Here is a 22,303-nt window from a genome sequence, read left to right as displayed (position 1 = left end):
GAGAGTTGAGCAGCAACAGAGAGAAACCATCCACTGCGAAACCCGACCACACACAAGGCATAAAGTAGCAGTAGCAGCTGGGGTTTTGAAGTTGTTGGTGCACTGAAGCCAACCCAAACAAAGCAAAACTCAAACCAAGGTCAACTACTTTACTAGAGTCACTTAATCCCTGACACTAATGACTGATAGAAGAGGCATGACTGTTTCTGAGCTTAAATATAATTTAGCTCTTATTTGTCTATACATGGTGTCTGGGATTTAGCTTTTTGTCTTCTATAGACAATGTCTAGGATTCAAAAAAATTATAAGACACATATATACACATAAAGATTAAAAAAGTATCAAGAGATAAAGATATCAAGAGAGAAAGCAGTCAACAGAGCCAGACCCAAAGATGCACCAGATGTCATATCTATGAGACAGGTGATTTAAAAGTAATGTTAAATTAATTTTAAACTTAAAATATTGATTCTTAATCAAATTTGATATTATATATTAGTTATTAATATGTTAATGATTTAACATATGTAAGGATCTAGTATAAAGGCACATGAACAGGTGCGATATTTCAGCAGAGAAACAAAAATACATGATAGCAGGGATAAGACACTTCTTCAATGAGCAGACCAGCAGACTGCACAGAGCAGAGGAAAGAATAAGTGAAACTGAATATAGATTAATAGAAATTATCCAAACCTAAGAAAGAGAAAAAAGGATGAAAAAGATAAAATAGAGCATGTTCCTTAAATATGCCTGGAGTTTTCTTTCTTGAGAGGTTTTAAACTGTCAACTCAACTTATTTAAAACATAGAAAGTAACTCATATTATTTACTTTTCTAGCGTATGTTTTGCTCATTTGTGTCTTTCAAGGAATCTGTCCATTTATTTTAGTTGTTGAATTCACGGACATAAATTTGTTATGTAATATATAGTGTCCTATTTCTATTCAAATAACAACTTGAGGATCTGCAGTAATGTTCCCTTTGTCATTCCTCATAGTGTTTATTTGTGAGCTGTATTGTCCAATATGGCAGCCACTACTGACATGTGGCAAGTGAGCACTGGAAATGTTATTAGTTCAAATTAATGTGTACTCCAATTATAAAATACACAGTAGATTCTGAAGACTTAGTATAAAAAAAGAATGTTACATAGCTTATCAATAATTGTTTATATTGTTTATATGCTGAAATATTTCGCTTAGGTTAATAAAATACATTATTAAAATTGATTTCTTTTTGCTTTGGTTAATGCGGCTATTGGAAGATTTTAAATTATATATATGTCTCCCATGTTTATATTGGACTGCATTGAGCTAAAAGTTTATCATTTTTATTACACTTTTCAAAGAACCAATTTTTGGTGTCATTCATTTTTATTATGCTTTTCAAAGAACCAATTATTTGCTTCATTGATTTTTTTCTCTATTGCTTTCATTTTTAAATTCCATTGATTTCTGTTCTTATCTTCATTATTTCCGTCCTTCTGTCTGTTTTGGGTTTAATTAGCTCTTACTCTTCTAGTTTTTTATATGGAAGCTTAAATCTTACAGAATTTTATTCATTTATAATAAACATTTAATGCTAGAACATTCCCTCAAGCATTGCTTTAGCTGTGTCCTACAAATTTTGATCCGGTGTTTTCATTTTCATTCAATTCAAAATATGTTGTAACTTCCTTTGTGATTTATTTGACACATGAGTTTAGAAGCACATTGATTTCCAAATACTTAAAATTTTTCAGCCAGGTGCAGTGATCCTGGCTGTAATCCCAGCACTGTAATCCCAGTAACTCACGCCTGTAATCCCAGCACTTTGGGAGGCCAAGGCGGGTGGATGACCTGAGGTCAGGAGTTCGAGACCGGCCTGGCCAACATGGTGAAACGCCTCTACTAAAAATATAAAAATTAGCTAGGCATGGTAGCAGGCGTCTGTAATCCCAGCTACTCAAGAGGCTGAGGCAGGAGAATCACTTGAACCCGGGAGGTGGAGGCTGCGGTGAGTGGAGATCACTCCATTGTACTCCAGTCTGGGTGACAGAGCAAGACTCCATTTGGAAAAAAAAAAAAAAAAAAAGATTTTTCTAGGTATCTCAATAATTTCTAGTTTAATTCTGTTGTAGTCAGAGAGGATTCTTCCATGATATCAATATTTTTAAATTTGTTAAGACTCATTTTGTTGTCCATAATCTGGTCAATCTTGCTAAGTATTCCACGTGCACTTGAAAAGCATGTGTTGTTGGGTGGAATGTTCTCTACTTGTCAATTAGGTCAAGGTGGTTGATAGTGTTGCTCAGGTCTTTTATCCTTGCTGATTTTTGCCCACTTGTTCTATTAGTTACTGACAAGAGAGTGTTGAATTATTCAACAATATTAGTTTCTCTTTGCCCTTTCCATTCTAGCACTTCTTGCTTTACATCTTTTGAATTTCTATTAGGATTACTACATTTTCTTGATGAATTAACCCTTTAATCTTTGTTTAATGTCCTTCTTTACCCTCAGTAATATTCCTCGATCTGAAATCTACTTTGATTTTATTCTAGCTACTCCAGCTTTCTTTTGATAAGTGTTTCCATAGTATTTCTGTTTCCATCCTCTTATTTTAACCTGCATCATTATATTTCAAGTGGTTTTCTTATAGGCACGTTATAGTTGGGTCTTGTATTTTTATTCAATTAATTTCTGCCAAATAATTGGGATGGTTAGATTATTTGCATTTAATGTGATTATTTTTATGCTTTGATTTAAATATACTGTATTACTATTGTTTTCTATTTGTTCCCTCTGTTCTTTGTTCATCTTTTAATGCATTCTTTTGGATTGAGCATTTTTAAAAATTATATTTTATCTCCATAGCAGCTTATTACTTTTACCACTTTGAGTTTTTTTTAGTAGTTGCTCTAGGTTTTATAATACACATCTTACACTGTGATACAAGTTATCACTGAGATACCTTGTATCACAGTGTAACTTCAAATGATATGCAAAATGTATATTGCAACAACATTAAAGTAGTGTACCATCATTTTCCTATCTCATTATTTGTACTATTGTTGCAATGCATTTTACTCTGACATATGTTATAAAGTCCACAATAAATTGTTATTATGCTTGCTTTAGATATAGAACATAAGAGAAAAACATCTTTTATATTTACTTCCAAGTTTCCCATTCCCAGTTTTTTCTTTCTGTAGGTTCAGATTTCTATCTGTTATTATATCCCTTATGCTGGACAGACTTTCACTTTTCTTGCACTGCAGGTCTCCTGCTACTACATTCTCTTAGCTTCTTTTTTTCGAAAAAGTCTTTATTATACCTTCATTTTTAATAGATATTTTAGATGGGTTTAGAATTGAGTTGAGAGGTTTTTTCTTTCAGCAAACATTGCTCTGTTGTCTTCTGTCTTATATAATTTCTGTAAATGTATTTCTTAGCTTTGTTCCTTTGTATTAATATGTAATGTTTCTTCTTCTCTGCTTCCAGCACTTTCTCTTCATCTTTGGTTTTTAGCACATTGGCTAGGTATGTATGAGGGACATTCGGTTTGATTTGAGGCTCTTTTAGCTTCTTGGATCTGTGGTTTGTTAAGAAAATTCTTGGCCATTTAAATCCAAAGATGTCTTCTGTTCTGTTCTTTCTTTCTTCTAGGATGACAGTTACAAGAATGTTAGATTATGTCACCTTGTTCCATAGCTTTGTTAATCCTGTGCAATTCTTGGCCATTACTTCTTTTAAAAATGTCTTCTGTTTTGTTTATTTCTCTTTCCTTTCTGGAACTCCAAATACATCAGACCAGTTGATGTTATACCAATAACAAATCTACAAAAATGTTTCTGGAATATCAGATAAAACTCAGTGGGAGGCCATCATTACCCTAATACCAAAATTAGACAAAGGCAGTAACAGAAAAATAACACTATAGTGCAATATCTCTTATGAAGACACATGCAAAACTCCTCAATAAAATATTAACAAATCAAATCCAGAAACATATAGAAAGGATAATCCATCATGACAAAGTGGAGTATATTCCAGGAATCCAAGGCTCATTCAAAATTTAAAAATCAATCAATATAGAATTCCACACATAAACAAATGAAGTAAGAAAGGCAATAGGATGATCTCAATAGATGCAGAAAAAATACCTGAAAAATTCAACAAATTAGAAATAAAAGAGAAATTTTTTGATTTAATAAAAGAAAATAAAGCTAATATCACAGACAACAAGGCAAACTTATTTGCTCTCACCACTACTACTCAACATCATGCTGAGGGTCCTGGCCAGTGCAATAAAACAAGAAAAAGGAATAAAAGGCATATAGGGTGTGGGGGACAAGGGGAGGAAGAGCATTAGGACAAACACAATGCCTGCGAGGCTTAAAACCTAGATGACAGGTTGATAGGTGCAGCAAACCACCATGGCACATGTATACCTATGTAACAAACCTGCACGTTCTGCACATGTATTCTAGAACCTGAAGTAAATTTTTTTTTTAAAAAAAGGCATATAGATTAGAAAGGAAAAAATAAAACTGCTTTAATTCACAAATGATATAATCATCTACGTAGAAAATACTAAAAGTATACAAGAAAAAGCGACTAGAACTATAGTGAGTTTAGCAAGTGTATTAGTCTGTTTTTACACGCCTGTAAAGAACTTCCCTGAGACTGGATAATTTATAAAGGAAAGAGGCTTAATTGACTCGCAGTTCCACATGGTTTGGGAGGTCTCAGGAAACTTACAATCATGGTGGAAGGTGAAAGGGAAGCAAGGACCTTCTTCAGATGGCAGCAGGAGAGAGAAGAGAAAGAGAAGGGAGAAGAGCCTCTTATAAAACCATGAGATCTAGTGAGAACTCACTCACTATCACAAGAACAGCATGGGGGAAACTGCCCCCATGATCCAATCGCCTCCTTCCCTTGACACATGGGGATTACATACTCCCCCGCACCTCAACAAGTGGGAATTACAATTCAAGATGAAATCTGGGTGGGGACACAGAGCCAGATCATATCAGCAAGGTTGCAGGATACAAGGTCAATATACACACAAAAATTGTATTTCCATACACTGCAAATGAACAATCAGAAATTCAAATTTTAAAAAAGTACCCTTTACAATAGCTCCAAAAAAACCCACTTAGTTACAAATATAAAATATGTCTGAAGCTGAAAATCACAAAATACTGATAAAGAAATGAAGGAAGATCTAAATACATATTAATATATACTGTGTTCACAGAGTGGAAGACAATAATGTCAGCATGTGAATTATCACCTAATTGATCTATAGATCCAACACAAGGCCAATCAAAATGCCAGAAAGAACTCTGTAGAAATCAACAAGCTAAGTCTAAAATGTAGAAAGATAACTAAAATAACAAAAATAAAACTTTTTTTTTGAAAAAAAAAAGAATAAAGTCAGAGGACTGACACTACTTAATTTAAACTGACTTTAAAGCTACTTTAATTAAGACAGTGTACTACTGGTGAAAGGACAGACACAAAAAAAATGATAAAAGAATATCATTTTATCTGATATTCTTCTGAATGGAGAGTTCAGAAATAGACCCACACATATATGGTCAACTAATTTTCAGCAAAGTTGCAAAGAAATTCAATGGAGAAAGGATAATCTCGTCAACAATGGTGCTGGAAAATATACACACAAAAAGACAAAGTTCAACTCTAGCCTTGTACCATATACAAAAAAGAACTCAAAATAGATCATAATCCTAAACAGAAGAGCTAAGTCAATAAAACTTCCAGAAGAAAACAAACAAGGAAATGTTGATTAATTTGCATTAGGCAGATATTTCTTAGACTAGTCACAAAAACTATGAACGAACCATGAAAAAAAAATTTGATAAATTAGGTTTCATCAAATTTAAAAATTTTTAATCTTCAAGAGATATGGTTAAGAAAATGAAGAGAAAAGCCACAGATTGGGAGAAAATACTTGCAAAACATGTATCTGATAAATGGCTTACATCTAGAATATATACAGAATACTATAACTCAATAATACAAAAATATATCCAATAAAAAAGGAAAAAATTAATAGACACATCACCCTATAAAATATACAAACAGCAAATAAGCACATTGCATCAGATATCATTAGTTAGTAGGGAGAAGAAAATTAAAATCATAATGAAATACACTGTACACCTATTAGAATAGCTAAAATTAAAATGAGTGACAATACCAGGTACTGGCAAAGATGCTGAGTAACTGAAATTCTCATACTCTGCTGGTAAGAATGTAAAATGGTACCACCACTTTTAAGAACAGTTTGGCAATTTCCTCTTAAAGTCAAACATATGCTTACCAAATGACTTAGAAATTCTAATCCAATGTATTTATCCAAGAGAAATGAAAATATATGTCCATACGTATGTCATATGTATGTGAATATTCATAGCAATTTTATTCATAATATTAAAAACTTGAAACAATCCAAATCTCCATCATCTGATGAATGAATTAACAAAATATGGTACATTCATACAATGGGAGACTACTTAGTAAAAGAAAAGAAAGTACCACTGATACTTCAAACAATACGAAAGAATCTTAAAGTATTATACAGAGTAAAAGTACACTTCTATTTCTCCTAACATGTTACATGATAGTACAGAAACTATGTTGAAGCTGTAAAACTCTTTCATAAGTAACATATGATGGATTCAATAAAGACATTTCAGCAAACTAAAAAGAATCATTATATTATCTCTTGCATAACTGATTTGAGGTTCACACTTAAACCCCAATAAATTATAAAATCAATCATGTATAAGGCATTTCTAAAATGGCAAAGCCTCCAAAATATCTCAGATATATTTTCTGGTCTCTGAGCATGTATAACTGCAAAAGCCAGAGTCATGTAAATCACAAACTGAAACAGCAAAGGGTCTTGGAAAAATATATTTATCTATCTATCTTTTAAATTTTAGTCCAAAATGCAACAGCTATGTCCATTTTGATTAAAATGATAGCTTAAGTGTGAGTGCAGCTGGATGAACATGCATATAAATATTTGCACACACTATACTGGCAATGTGGCAATGTACGCATCCAAAGTTAATAAAGATTATACCTGGTAGTGGGATTGAGAATGTATTATTTTACACTTATTTTCATTATTTTTCAGTTTTCTCTACTGAGTACTTGTTACATGTATAGCAAAAACTTCAAGTGACGTTTGTGTTGTTTTAGTTGAGTTACTGGAAAGTGTTCAGAAGTTGTACAAGTAGTAATCACACATAACACCACAACAGTGCTCTTAAAATAAATGTATATCAAATAATTTTTAGTATTCCTTGGCACTATCAGGAGCACTTGAATATATCACTTAGTAGGTAGAGAAGTAATCACTCTCTAATTTGTATCTTTCTGATGTGTGGATTTTTACAGGGCAGATTCTTTTGGAGGGCTATGCTTGTATTCTACTTTCATTAACAAATGAATCCCAGGAGATTCAACAAATGAATCCCAGGAGATTCATGGCCTGACCTGTGAGATGCACATACTTTATGACTAAACTCTGCGGGCAACTTTGCTTGTGGAAAGTTGGGTATCAAGGGAAAACTGTGAGCAACCTTTAAACATGTTTCCTGCTATATGCTCTATCAAATGCAGACAAGCCAGGTGGCTGGGAGAGAGAAGTAAAAAATGAAGACTGCATTTCTATTGCAGGTGCACAGACCTGCAGCCTTACAAAAAGATCACATTTCTTTGAGAGTTATCCATTCCTCCAAGAAGCACAGGTTGGAAGTACATTTTTTGAACTTCTGTTACATTGTGAAAGGGGAGCAAATGATTTTAGGTTCAGATTCCAACAGCAGATCTGCCATTGACCTTGAATTCTTATGTCCAATAGTTGTTATGGCTGCAGGAAATTGAAAGGAAGCAAGCCACTGCATTTTTCCCACCCATATACTGACAAAGGTACTCTCCAGGGAGGGCACTAGTTCAATGAGTTTGAAGAAGTGATTGTCCTTGTTTAGAACTTCATGGAACACTTACTGACAGCCCTGTGCTGAGAAATGACTTCCCCCTTATCAGTCTGGTGGAGAGCACTTGATAAAAACCCCCTCTCATCTTACAGAAATAAATCTGTACCTAACACCAGAGAATCAATAACATATCAATGTTTTCAACTATCGTGCATAGATCCCATTGTGTACTACTCTATCCAGAGCTACGAGTTTTCAATCACATCAATCTACTACAGCAGCAATGTAACCTGCAATATATCATTACTGCATGAACAACTAGGCATATGCTGATGTTATCAATTCCAGACTAAGAAAAACCATGAAGTGACAATGTTGTCCAAGGACAGCAGCTGCTGACAATGAAAAGAGAACACCTCAAAGGAAAAGCAATTACATAAACCCTGGATTACTCTAAATATGTGGTAGATGAGATGCAATAAAGAATAATCATATAGTATCATCTCTTTGTGACAATTATTCACCTTTGGTTAGCATGGGGTCCAGGAACGGGTCTTTTCTTTTAAGTAAAAGGTGATAACTGTGGTCAGTATCTTTAAACAGCACTAAAAATGATTCGAGGAAGCAGTATCAATTTTTACAGTTGGCAAAAGCTTAGGCTAAACTCAGAAAAGACAGAATGAGATTGGGTAGACATATTAACTCAAAGGCCACTTTCATTTTCCTGCAAAAATTAAATATGTGATCATGCATCACAATTACATATATTTTGACTTTTTTATCATTAAGTCAACAAAGGAAGTAGGTTGCTAGTCCTTCTCTGCCACTATATTAGCCATGAATTTCCATGGGAACTGTGAAACAATGGAGAACCTGTTATTTCTCTGGAAAGTTTTTACATTCTCTAAGTAAATTTCCAAATTCCATTCAAGGCTTCAGAGAAAGCAGGAAGCCAGAGAAATATTTAAAAATCAACTGATACATTTAAACCAAACTAGGGCCTGTCACAAATAAAAAGTAACCGATGTCACTGAATACAATAAACATTTGCTAAAAACAAGGAGAGACTTGTGGTATAGGGAGCTTGAGGACTAGCAAAACAGATGTGTTGCTCTAATACATCTTGGGAAGCCCTGTAAAATGACTGTCTTCCAAGTAATGATGACATCAGAATTTATTCTTCTGCTGTTTATTGATTTCCATGATAGAATCACAACCTCTCATATTGGAGCTCTCTTAAAAACACAGTACTTCCTACATGATTAAATGTGACACCCGGCAAACTCCATCTAGCCTTCTACGCATCTTTAAACATAGAGAGAGAAGATGTATCTTACAGGCTTATCTTACCGTAAAGCTTTTGGTCCAAAGTACATAAAGAGCTCCTTCCCCAAAGTTTCCACGCCACTGTAAACATATCCATTAAACAGGCTCAAGACATTCTGGCTGGAGTCATTATTATTCAGTGCAGCAGCCTAGTAGAAAATACATGTACACACATAAGCACACACACACAAACTCTAAGCAAAATTATTATTTCTTAAATGTGTTTATATTACTTCACGCCCAGGTGCATTCCAATGAGAAGAATAATCTCCAACAAGTCATGTAATGTAATCGGCTGTTTACATACATTTTGTCAAATCACTATGCAGTCATTTAAAGAGAGAGAGGCCAAAAAAATTAAGTGAAAAAAAGTAATTGGTAGACAATCAAAATAAAGTTTCTTCCAGGACCATATAGCTCTGTGCATATGAAAAGAAAGCACAGGAATACAACACGAATGTTTTAAAACTAAAAACTGGAATATAGGTTCTTCCATTTCCAGAAGTATATAGCCAAGTTCCCTGAAAGAGCGGTCAGATAAAAACAGCTACAAATGACAGATGATAAAATATGAAAACAAAGTATTTTTAACTGCACCGATGAACTTTTAAGCTAGTATGAAATAATAAAAGGTCAAAAACTAAAAGCGGGAGAGAACCCTGAGAGGTAGTAGGGAGAGCTGTGAAGCCAGCATCTATCCTAAGGGCAGTGATTGAAACTAAGGAATGAGAGCTTCAATTTTCACATCTTGTGAGGGTGCAGGAGATCAGAGATAAAAACCTGGGGCCCCCTGAGTAGGGGAATCTAATTTGAGGTCCTGTTCCAAGCACAATGTTAAGAATAAACAAAAAATAAACTCATATTCCCTTTCCCCCATCAGCCTTGCAAAACCAAACAATACATTGTTAGAATGACAACATATAGGCGGAATCCTATAAGATATTCGAGGAAATTATAAACATGAATTAAACAGAAAACAAAAATATAAAATGTAGGTTCTTCTGTGGGAGAAGATAAGAAAGGGAGTTTGGTTTAGATTTTAGTAATGACCTTTTTCTTAAACTGAGCATTATGTATACTGGTGTTTCTTATGTCACTATTTTTTATTATTTATATATGTTTTATAAACATTATTTAATTTAAACTCAAAGTGTAATAAAAATGTAAAACTTAAGACATACATAATTATTATATAAGATAAAATAGGGTATACAGAATTACATCTACGCATTAACTCAGTCTAAGGTAATATCCTCATTTACCTCTAACTTCTTTTGTGTTTTTCTCAAATGGGCCTAAGGATCCTCAGAAGATTCTGAATGAAAGCTTGGTGGGCAGTGGGAGTGGGGAAATGTCAAGATATAATTATAAAACAGCTTTAGATACAGAGTCTAGAAACAAGTCACAATTTTTCCTCAGTTTAGAGTGAAATGATATTGTTCAGTGATTCTCAAACTTTTGGTTTTACAGACATTTGTCATTCTAAATGCTTAAGATGGCATGTCCACCCTATTCTTTATTTCACTAAATTGGTCTTTGTTAAGGTACAGTCACAGTACTTAGCTCAAAGAGAGATAACAGGGAGACAAAGAAAAAAAAAAAGAGACAGACACTATTCTTCCACTAAACCCATTCAAGGTTGAAATAGCTACAGTCAATGCCAGAATTTTCCAACTGCCTAAAGTTCAGGCGACTGGCTTTATATATCCCTCCTTTGTTTAAGAACTGGAGAATCAATCACTGGCTTAGAATGACAGATAAATTAAATGCACAGGAGTAATTAAAAATGACAGCAGGCCGGGCGCGGTGGCTCACGCCTGTAGTCCCAGCACTTTGGGAGGTCGAGGCGGGCGGATCACGAGGTCAGGAGATCGAGACCACGGTGAAACCCTGTCTCTACCAAAAATACAAAAAAAATTAGCCGGGCGTGGTGGCGGGCGCCTGTAGTCCCAGCTACTTGGGAGGCTGAGGCAGGAGAATGGCGTGAACCCGGGAGGCGGAACTTGCAGTGAGCCGAGATCGCGCCACTGCACTCTGGCCTGGGAGACAGAGCGAGACTCCGACTCAAACAAACAAACAAAAAAAGACAGCAATCACTTCCTGTTCTGCACAAATCACAAAAAAAGAACCTGTTGGAGACTGTAGGTATATGCCACCATGTCCTCAAAGCTCAGTCTTTGGTTGCCCTTTCTGGGATGAACTCTAGTACCTACCAATAATTATCAAGCACTGGGAAGGCAGGCTTGAGTACTCAGTGAGGAAAAAACACATTTGCCTTGTTTTTATATAAGTCAATCTTTTAGAGCCCTGAATTGAGAAACATCAAGAATCTTGATGCTTTTCTCCCTAACAAGAGACTTTAAGCCACTTAAATACACTTCAGGCCAAGTATAGATTACAATAGTGGGTTTTAAAGGTAGGTTTCCATGACAACCAATCAGTATGTAAAAAGTTCTTATAAACTTGCCAGGACACTTTTAAGATGATGATATACAAAGCAGATATAGATCTTTGTCTCAATATAGATTAGGCTGTATATTTTCGGGATCTCAGATTTAAGTTCTTATTAACATTTTACACCCTCATTTATAAGTCAATGGTCGGAGCCTTGTTTCCCCACCACTCCAATGTCAACAATCTCTTCTCTTTTTCCAATATTCTTTACTAGCAACCTGTTTCAGCCATACCCTGTGAAATCTTCTAGCTTTTCTTAGAGCTCCCAGCAGAGGCCAGGTGATGAATGTTACCCCATTTTACACACACACACACACACACACACACCCTTCTCTCTCTCATACATAGTAGCGTTCCCTGCTTCTTCGGTAGGAAAGAATTTGCTACTACCGCCACTCCTATGCTTTAATCTCCTTTACCCCTTTAAGTTTTATAAGTTACATCTGATGCAAAGGCATAAGAATGATACATTAGACTTTGGGGACTTGGGGGGAGGGACAGAGGGGCGTGAGGGATAGAAGACTACACATTGGGTATAGTGTGCATTGCCCGGGTGATGGGTGCACCAAAATCTCAGAAATCACCACTAAAGAACTTATCCATGTAACCAAACACCACCTGTTCCCCCAAAAGCCTACTGTAATTAAAAATAAGAAATTTTAAAAAGTTAAAGCTGAAACTCAACATCTATCTAATGTCGATTGATTGGCCAATTATGAAATCCTGTGTCAGCTGCAACATCACTGCTTCTCACTGCACCTGACTGGCTCACTTCCCTTCTTCCAAGATGGGAAACCATCTGACTGGCCTGCACTCACTACTTGTCTTCTCCCTACCTGGACCTTCTTTCTTCTACTTAGTTCTGACTTTGCCAGGTTTTATAATGGCTACTAGCAAAGAGACAGAGAAGCAACCTTGAAATAGACAGTGCTGTCACAACACCTAATAAGATAGTACATGAGTCCCAAATGTCTCATGTGAAGTCTGCTCACATCACCAAGTTAACAGCTTTGACAAGAACTTACACCATTTAGTTAAAAACTCCAAAAGCCAACACCTATAACAGTTCATGTTATTCACTTGGCTTTGTCTACAACAAAAGTGGCACATGACATCTGGAAAGATGATCCTCCTCCCCATTAAAAATGGCTGTTTACCTGGATAAACTCATTTTAGAAAAGTTTACTGACCCTCCACTGTGTGTCAGGCCTTGTTCTAGATGCTCGGGATGCATCCATAAATAAAACAACTAAAACCAGCTGCCCTCATGGAGTTTATGTTCTAGTAAGGAAAAAGAGTAGGCAATAAACACAATAACACAGTATGTTAGAACATTCGGAAAAGAGATGGAGATGAAAAGGAGAGATCAAGATTGGGGGAGGGTGCAACAGGTTGCAATTTTAAAGGAGCAGTCATAATTTCATCAAGGAATTGAAATTTGGGCAAGTTTTAAATAAGCGAGCCATGATCCAGGCAAAAGGAATGACAGAGCAAAGGCCCTGCTATGCCACGGCCCAGAGAAAAAGAGGAAGAGTAGTAGATAGATTTTCTGATTTCATTCTATCAGTTCTGAAAACTCTGCCAATTTCCTGGGGAAGTTTTCTACTCCATGAAGACAACTGCCCCATTATCAAAATGCCCAAATCTAATTCAGCAGTACTGCCCCATTGAGTTTTGTTGTAAATGGCAAACCAAAATACTTACAGAAATAATAAGTGTAAAATTTTTTGTACCATTTAACCTCAAACCACCATATGACATATATTTCAGGTGAGATCAATTGAAAAAACAAAAGGAAAAACTGACAAAAGTAAGGGTTCTTAATGGAAACCTCAACTTCTTTTTACCCCAATATTAAAATGCTTACGACTACTAATAATATTTATTAGGAAGAGACTCAAAACTAGCCATCCTGATTTCTACCAGAGATTTTCCCCCAGGGAATTCCTATGTGGTAAATGAGCCTATAAGGTCCTGCCTCAAGATTCTATAGAACCTACACTGTGGGGAATATGGTTCCATGTACAGTTTATGAAAAGCACGGCTGAAACATCCCTCATAACCAATGCTGAGGGATAGGCTTTTTTAAAAAAAGTTTTTATTATTTCCAGGATTTATGCCTCACGGCATCAAAGGTTATCCTGGAGCAGACATCTGTATCTGCAAATCTACTGTCATCTATCATTGATTTTAGCAAGTTCTAACCATGGTGGCCAGGCACAGTGGCTCATGCCTGTAATTACAGCACTTTGGGAGGCCGAGGCAGGTGGATCACCTGAGGTCAGGAGTTTGAGACCAGCCTGACCAACATGATGAAAACTCTACTAAAAACACAAAAATTAACTGGGTCTGGTGATGCATGCCTATAATCCCAGCTATTTGGGAGGCTGAGGCAGGAGAATCGCTTGAACCCGGCAGGTGGGGGCTGCAGTGAGCTGATCTCTCAATAGCACTGCAGCCACCTGGGCGACAGAGCAAGACTCCATCTCAAAAAAAAAAAAAAAAAAAAAAAAAGAAGAAAGGTCTAACCGTGGAAAATGATGTGGCCATTTAGCAAAAAAAAGTTTTGGTGGATAGTGCTTCAAACCTTATGGTTACTGGGCCACTTATTAACAAGAAAAAAGGTAATATGTTCCCTTGTAAATAAATTCTGTTGTGAAAGGAAAAGGAGTCAACAATGCAAAGTCCCCAATATACTTGAAATGCATGAGACCATTATATATCTTCACACGGCTGTCAATGGAAATTGAAGTATGTTGTCGTAGCTGACAGAGCCTCAAAGAGAACCTCCAACTAAAGTCTTAAAGGTGTTAATACATGTCTTATTTGCTCTACTGGTGTTTTACCCTATTCTCTGCAATTAAAAACAACATACAATATGATCTTTAAAAAATGAAAACTCTGAAATTACAAATGTTGAAAAAAGACGTTTATCGCCTGATGAATGTTAATATTGTAACATACATGTTGACAGAAGAGCAAGTGAAGGAATTCACAGGTAGATATTAACTTATAGAAAAACATTAACCTAAAAATATCAAATGACTTCAGTGCAGCAGAAACTCTTCTAGGTACAGATGCTATATGACCTTGGCTTGAATATGTTTAAGAATTCCTTTTTTAATACCCGATGGTATTAAAATGTTAGTAAAACCTCTTCCTTGCTCACATATATAGCCTGTAATTCTCTCTGGGCCTAGGGTTTCCCCACCTGGACAGTAGGATAATCTTGAGGCTTTCTACCTGCCAAATTTCACATAGTATTTTCTAAACCACTGTCATAGTACTTACTATATTGAATTATTATTTGTGTGTGACTTGCATATCTCCCCTGTCTATAAGCTCTCTGGGGACAGCAACAAGTTTAGCTAATATCCTTGATGGCTTTACACAATGCCTGAGGGTCAGTGAACATTTGTGGGATTAAATAGATGCCTCCTCCTTTAGCTCTGAAAACCAAGTGTGGCTTTAAAATATACATTCACTTCTTCCCCTCTCACCATCCCCATCCTGCTTGACTTTTCCCAAGATATCTTGGCAAAATCTTCTACTCTACCATCTACTTAATCTCCTTTTAAAATTCATTAACATCCCAATATCTTATTTTCTAATTACCCGCAATGGAGTGAGATTTAAACATAGGAGGACCAAATTCTCATGACTACTAAAAGCTATAACGGAAGTAAAATACTCTACTTACCAGAATTTCCCATAAAATTAAATGAACCATATGGGAAGGTTTAGGGAGGAGTTCCTCTGTGTTTAGCAACCAGTCCTGGCATGCCTGGTTTTTATTTGACATGTTTACTTAGCATTTAAATTGTTGCTCTAAAAAGATCTAATCCAATACAGCAGTTCTCCCTTATCCAAGGTTTCACTTTCTGTAGTTTCAGTTACTCATGGTACAGTACCATAAGATATTTTGAGAGAGAGAGATACCACATTAACTTTTATTACAGTATGTCATAACTGTTCTATTATTAGTTATTGCTATTAATCTCCTACTGTACCTAATTTATAAATTAAACATAGGTTGTATGTATAGGAAAAAAGATAGCATATATAGGGTTCGATACTATGCATGGTTTCTGGCATTCACTGGGTGTCTTCAAATGCACCTTCTGTGGATAGGTGGTACTACTGTGCTTAATTTTGGTTTTGAAATGACACATCAAGATTTTTTTATTCAGTTGTCTATCATGCAGATGGTTTACCCAAGTCAGCGGATTCCTGGTACTCTATCATTTCTAAAATAATCAGCTCTGGATAATATACTTGGGATAAAATAAAATTTTCAACTTATGATTGGCCAATGCAAGCACCTGGATATATCTTTCACTATTCTTTTAAAACTCCATCTTAAGGCAAAATTCTGGTATACCAGTAATGGTTTGTTCTACTTGTTTTAAGAGCTACTGTGTACAAATTGGGCAAGACTTTTGCAATAAACCTAAGATTTATAAGATATTCACTTGTCCTACCATAGAATCTAGGGTTATCACTTCTCTCTATAAGTTTTTGCTGCCCAAATTTAAAAACTAATTTCCATAAGCCTGTTATCTTTGCTATGACTATACACAATTGTCCAATATACACTTGACTTTCTCATGTTGACCCTTATAATCCATTACTGTATTATTTGAACATTTTATCCTTTTTAGTTTTTTCTGAAATAAAGACGAAAATCTCCTTTGACACAAGTTTAAGTATGATTGAGAAGGGTTCACCTTCCCATTTGCAAGTGGCTTAATAATATGAAATCTTCAAAACAACATACATTTTCAGAGACAGCACATGATTTATTGTGCTGATTACCATTTATCCTGCCTATCCATGGGTGGACGAGGAAGATAAACTTTTCAGAGCAGAATAAGCCTTTTCCATAGATAAATGTTTCAACTGTAGTGCAGTTTTTTCCCTATAGAGAAGAAAATACCATATTTACTTTCATACTCTCTCCTCTTTCCTCACACACTTTTCCCCCCAATATAACACTTTTTTTTTTTTTTTGAGACGGAGTCTCGCTCTGTTGCCCAGGCTGGAGTGCAGTGGCGCGATCTCGGCTCACTGCAAGCTCCACCTCCTGGGTTCATGCCATTCTCCTGCCTCAGCCTCCCGCATAGCTGGGACTACAGGCGCCCACCACCACGCCCAGCTAATTTTTTGTATTTTTAGTAGATACGGGGTTTCACCGTGTTAGCCAGGATGGTCTCAATCTCCTGACCTCGTGATCCGCCCGCCTCGGCCTCCCAAAGCGCTGGGATTACAGAAGTGAGCCACCAGCCACCGCACCCAGCCTACAACAACACTTTTGAATCAGAGATCACTTATATACCAATCTAAGTCATCAAAGAATATAATTTTAAAGTGATTTCTAAACACCAAAATAGAGGTCCTCAGGCCCATTCATCAAAAATATATTCTACAATTTTCTAAGTGCAGGACCTTCAAGCACTTACTCAGAGACTAAAGACTTTGTACCTTATCTGAAGGCACCAAATGATTACAAACCCTTCATAAAAATAGGGTGTTCCTCAGATAAATGGGTCTGGTGAGAAAGTTCTGACCCAGAAGAAAAAGGAACAATTTCCAGGGTGTTTATTTTGCTAGGCACTAAGCTAAGAATTTTATATGCTGCTTAATTTAATCCTGACCAAATAAGCTAAGATGTGACAATAAGCATCTCCAGAGGAGGAAGTAACAAAGAAATGGGAATTCAAAATCAAGATGATCAGATGTTCTTTTCTCTACAGCATACGGAATATGTTCATCTTGGATAAAAAGCTACAATAGCCATGGAAAATTACCTCCCCTTTTCCCTCCTTTGTAAGAATGTTTCTGTTCTTTGTTATCCCTTGTTTCATGATTCCATAGGATTCTGGATACCGATAATGATGATCTTGAGTCATTAAGGAAAAATCATTATTAGTACCCATTTAAGAAGGTAAGGAAGTATACAATGCATGTTCTCTAAATTATTTAGAAATCCCCTTCAGATGCTTAAAGAAATGAGCCTCATTTTGCTGGAAAATGAATCTCTGTAGATTAGCTCATTTCTTTAAATAATGGCAATAAAATGAGCCATGATTTTTTTCCCCACTTTGAAGAAGGAAAATTTACTACATGGTTTATATTCTGGTAGTAGGAATTTCCATATAACATGCACAACAAAATATACACATTCTCATAATGAAAGATTCCAAATGGAATTTATTTCTAAATCTTTAATCATTTTGCACTATTCAAAACCTTGCTCTTCTCCATCCATTCAACTTTTATTAAATGTCTCCTCAGTTCCTGACACTGTGAAGCATATATAAAGATAAATAGCTGGCATATTAAATATATGTATCAAATTTTAAGGAGTGATGGAAATAATCAGACCATGTTTCAGATAAAATGAATGCTTATAAACTGTTTCATATCCTGTTTTGTGAGATTGAAAACACATGCAGATTAAATATGATTTCACTAAAATATTGTATCCACCCAACAATTAAAATCAAAGGATTGACTCTTCAAAGCTCATTAACCAGATATGTTCATTTATATTCCCATATTGTTTCTTACCATAAGTTTCCACAATCTCCAGCAGAGTTTTATGCAATTTGCTTACACTGTTGCACAATTTTATGCTGACAAGACAGTGGATCACGACTCAGAAAAATAATATAGTACATCCATGACTAGCAGATGCTGGGATCTTCTATGACTAGGTTTTCTCAAAATGAGGATCAGTTGTCACAGGGAGACATGCATTCAAGTGTGTTCTCTATAAACTTTATACTGGAACAAAGAGGAATGCTATATGACAGAGTAACAGTTCATTATGGCAATAGCTACTGAAGTAGTGTTTTTTGGTTTGTTTTTTGGTATGATTATCTGAGGTTTAAATATTTTATTTTGAATGCCCATTAAATATTTCTTTAGCTCTCATTAGTAACTTTTTCCATGTTTACTGCACTGTAAAGAATGCAGTATGCAGTTATTAAATTATTTTTAAATGCTGCCTTGTGAAAACTAATCATTTCAAGTCAGTAGCAGAAACATTTAAATAGCTTTAACTCTTTGGCATAAATGCCTAGGAGACATGGGATCATCTGTTATAGTAATGATCTTGCCAGAGGTTTGTGACAACCTACCATGTTTTATGGATCCCTCTAAAATGCAAAAGACTCTTCATGTTTACAAAAGGTTATAATTATGTTTTTTTTTCAGATCAAAGGCCCAGAAAATGAAGCCACAGTAAATTATTTAGAAGTTTACCAACAGCCTCAAAGAATGTATTCCTTCCATATTGATTTTAAAATCCAGTGTCCACAGAACCAGATTCCTGATCCTAACCACAAAGACCTATTCCAATTTTTAATGCCTCTTTCTATCAAGGTATCAAAAATAATACCTTTAAATGCCAGGCCTTTTATGTGTGGGGTATAACTTATTGAATATTGCTGCCAAGTGATGTTAATAACTGCCTAACCATTACTGAAGCATTTGTATTATATTATCACGCTGCACTTTTTTGTGCAATCCAAACATGGCCATAGAAGCTATTAGAAGAGAATTATCAGAATAGATATAAGAGAATTGACTCAACCGAACAAGACTAAAAATGGTGGTAGACACAGCCAAAAATCCAAGGTTGCACTTTTCTATTTAATAAATAACCACTACTACATACTGAGCATTATGGTGTTCCTACCATTGCATGCTAAAAAAGCAATAAAGATCCTACTGAATCTTTTATGGCTGAGAGGAGCTATGGCATGGTTAAGAGGGTAGGCTTTGGATTTTCCAAGAAAAATCAAACCCTGGTTTAGCCCCTTACTAGCCATGTGATCTTGGGCAAACTTATTTAAACTCACTCTGAGCCTCATATGCCTCATCTGTAGAATCAGGTTAATCCTTTATCATAGGGTTATCCTTTTTCATGACTGAATGAAACGTAAATGCATCTCATGCTATACCATCAGAGATAATCATGACAATACTTAAAAGGAAATGTTTAAGCTATTTTTCCTAAATACCAATGAGGTGATATTTATTTAAAACATTAGGTTGGACTCTCACAGCGAAAGCATATCCTACTCATCTTTGTATCCGCAGGAGCTAGCATAAAACCTAACACAAAATACGTTGTGGTTGAATGACGTAAATGATGATATCCCTAAGTATATTCATGTCATATCCATTGCTTAGCCCTCCCATCTTTAGTTCTAAAATAGTGATTCTCTTGTCTTCATCTCCACCACCAGCACTTGACCCCAAATTTGTCACCTGGATTTCTGCAGTCGTCTCTTAAATGAGAGGGCAGTGTCTACTCTGGCTTTCTTTCAGTCTTTTCTTTTTCCTTTTCCAATCCCTGAGCTGCACAGCTTCTACTCACCCTGCAAACCTCAGTTTTTTGTTTTTTTTTTTTTGAGACAGAGTTTCGCTCTTGTTGCCCAGGCTGGAGTGCAATAACGCGATCTCAGCTCACTGCAACCTCCACCTCCTGGGTTCAAGCGATTCTCCTGCCTCAGCCTCCCAAGTAGCTGGGATTACAGGCATGTACCACCATGCCTGGCTAATCTTTTATTTTTGTAGACATGGAGTTTCTTCACATTGGTCAGGCTGGTCTTGAACTCCCAGCCTCAGGTGATCTGCCCACCTCAGCCTCCCAAAGTGCTGGGATTACAGGCGTGAGCTACGGCACCCGGCCCACACCTCAGCTTGGCTACTTCCCTGGGGAAGCCTTTCCTGAACTTCCTACAGTGCCTTAAAGAACCATGTATCTCTCCTTCACAGAACTTACTAATTTATATTTCTTTAGGCGATTATTTAATGAATGTCTTTGTATCTTCCCAACTAAAGTATAGGCTCCAAAAGAGGAAGTATTTGTTTTTGCTCCCTAGGTGCCTTGAGTATTCAAAATTTTGTTGAATGAGTAATTTTCATAAATATTAATATTCTTAAGAAACCATCTAAAATCCATCTCTGTGGCACCCTGAAAGGATTTTAGAAACACTATAACAATAATAAAAAAATAGGTACAGAGTACTTACTGGCATATCAAATCAAAATAAACAAAAGTGCAACTGGAAGGAGATGTAAAACTTATTCTTTTTTCCCAAGTTTGAAAATATATTTTCTTAGACTTTGAACCTCATTTCTTTCGAGTTGTAAGCATATGCTAATTTCATAGCAGGCAACTTTTTCTTCTAGGACGAAAGGCTATAAGGAAGCTTTGCAGAAGAAACTGAAATACAGTACAATATTGCATGTAGGCATGAAATACAATCATCCACACATCTAAAGGGCTTTTAAAACATGATGGCTTAATCAGAGTATTTTTAGTACAAGTTCTGGCCAAATGAATACCACATCGTCTGCAATGAATGCCTGAGTGGCAAGAAGCTGTGCTAGTTTACTTTAAAAAGAAATAAACTCACTTAAGGGAACCAGAACTGGGTTTCATTGCCCCTTAATTAGATGGCAATATGAAGTTGAGTGAGAAGTTAGTGCTAAATTTTCTACGTGTAGTTTTAGAATTATATACTAGTTGTGATACACTTACCAATTGCAGATTAGGGAAGCAATAAAGTAGAATTTTATGCTAAAAGCTTAAAATGGGACGAAAAAACATCAGAGGTAGCAGAGATTTGATAATATCAACAGTAAAAAATGCAGCTGTAGACATGGGAAACCATGTGGGTATCATAAAGAAGTTAAGTAAGGTGACTCGGATAAAACACCTTCACTGGATTCCCCTAGGGCATCTTGCTCAGGCAGCAAGAGCCCTCCTCTGCTGCGCAGGCGCGCTACGACCGACTTCTCCCTACAGTAAAGTGACGATAAACTTTGTGAAAGGTGGGACCCCAGGAAACCTGGGCCAGAGCAAAGAGATGACACTTTAAATCCTGGAACCCTGATGGGGTCTTTATTCCATTTCCCCCTGCTGACTGCATGACCTGTTACAGGAGTAGCTCACCTGCGGGGAGATCACAGCCGTGGAGGCTGCGAGGTGCAAGGCGCGGCCCTGCAGGCTCCGCAGAGCGCTTCCCCGCACGCCGGTCACCGCCTGGCCCGGGAGCACCCGCGCGCGAATCTTCTCTCCATTCAGAGTACAGCCTGGTCCTTCCACCATCTCTGTGGCCGGCACTGTGGCCCACTGGTTGCAGGGCCTGGTGAGAATACCGCCGTGAAACTCAACCTCTGCGCGGGCATTGACTGCACGCAGAGGAAATTCAAATCTCGCGCGCGTCTGGCCCAGCCCAGGCCCCGCCCAGGCTCGCCCAGGCCCCGCCCAAACAGCACCCTAGCTGTTGCGGTCTCTCCCTACGGCGCATGCGCTGTGGTTCATCCCCCACCGTAGGTCTTGCTGTGGGTTTATTAAGAAAACGCAAACGCGCGTGGGGCAGGGGGCGTGGAGGACAACTAACCAGGATGAACTGTAAAAGCAGAAGAAATTGAGACTTGGAAAGCTCTGAATGTATTTTCTTTACGTTAAAGTTTTGCCCTTGTCTTTGAGCTACTTAGTATACACACATTTTCTGATCTGATCCTCTTAATCTGTCCTTGTCTGTGA

The 22,303-nt window shown here is 36.6% G+C and overlaps 1 protein-coding gene across 8 annotated transcripts in view; it reads right to left on the bottom strand.

Moving 5' to 3' along the window:
• NEIL3 (nei like DNA glycosylase 3) overlaps positions 1–21,992 on the bottom strand; it is a 61,166-nt gene extending 39,174 nt beyond the window's left edge. For 6 of the 8 annotated variants that reach the window (XR_010126177.1, XM_063664300.1, XM_063664299.1 and 3 more), the window contains exons 1-2: positions 21,707–21,972; positions 9,307–9,431 (exon numbers count right to left, since the gene is read on the bottom strand). Coding sequence is in view for 7 of the 8 variants with exons in the window: in XM_063664300.1 (XP_063520370.1) it covers positions 9,307–9,431; positions 21,707–21,862 (281 nt within the window). In the remaining variant the exon portion in view is untranslated. Of the gene's footprint in view, positions 1–9,306; positions 9,432–21,706 lie in introns of all 8 variants that reach the window. The other 2 variants (XM_063664298.1, XM_054485909.2) reach the window with 1 other exon arrangement.
• Positions 21,993–22,303: the final 311 nt, after the last annotated feature.

Source organism: Pongo pygmaeus, chromosome 3 (genome assembly GCF_028885625.2).
Source record: "Pongo pygmaeus isolate AG05252 chromosome 3, NHGRI_mPonPyg2-v2.0_pri, whole genome shotgun sequence".
In the NCBI taxonomy this organism is placed as follows: Eukaryota; Metazoa; Chordata; class Mammalia; order Primates; family Hominidae; genus Pongo; species Pongo pygmaeus.
This window is presented reverse-complemented; position numbering and strand designations above follow the sequence as displayed.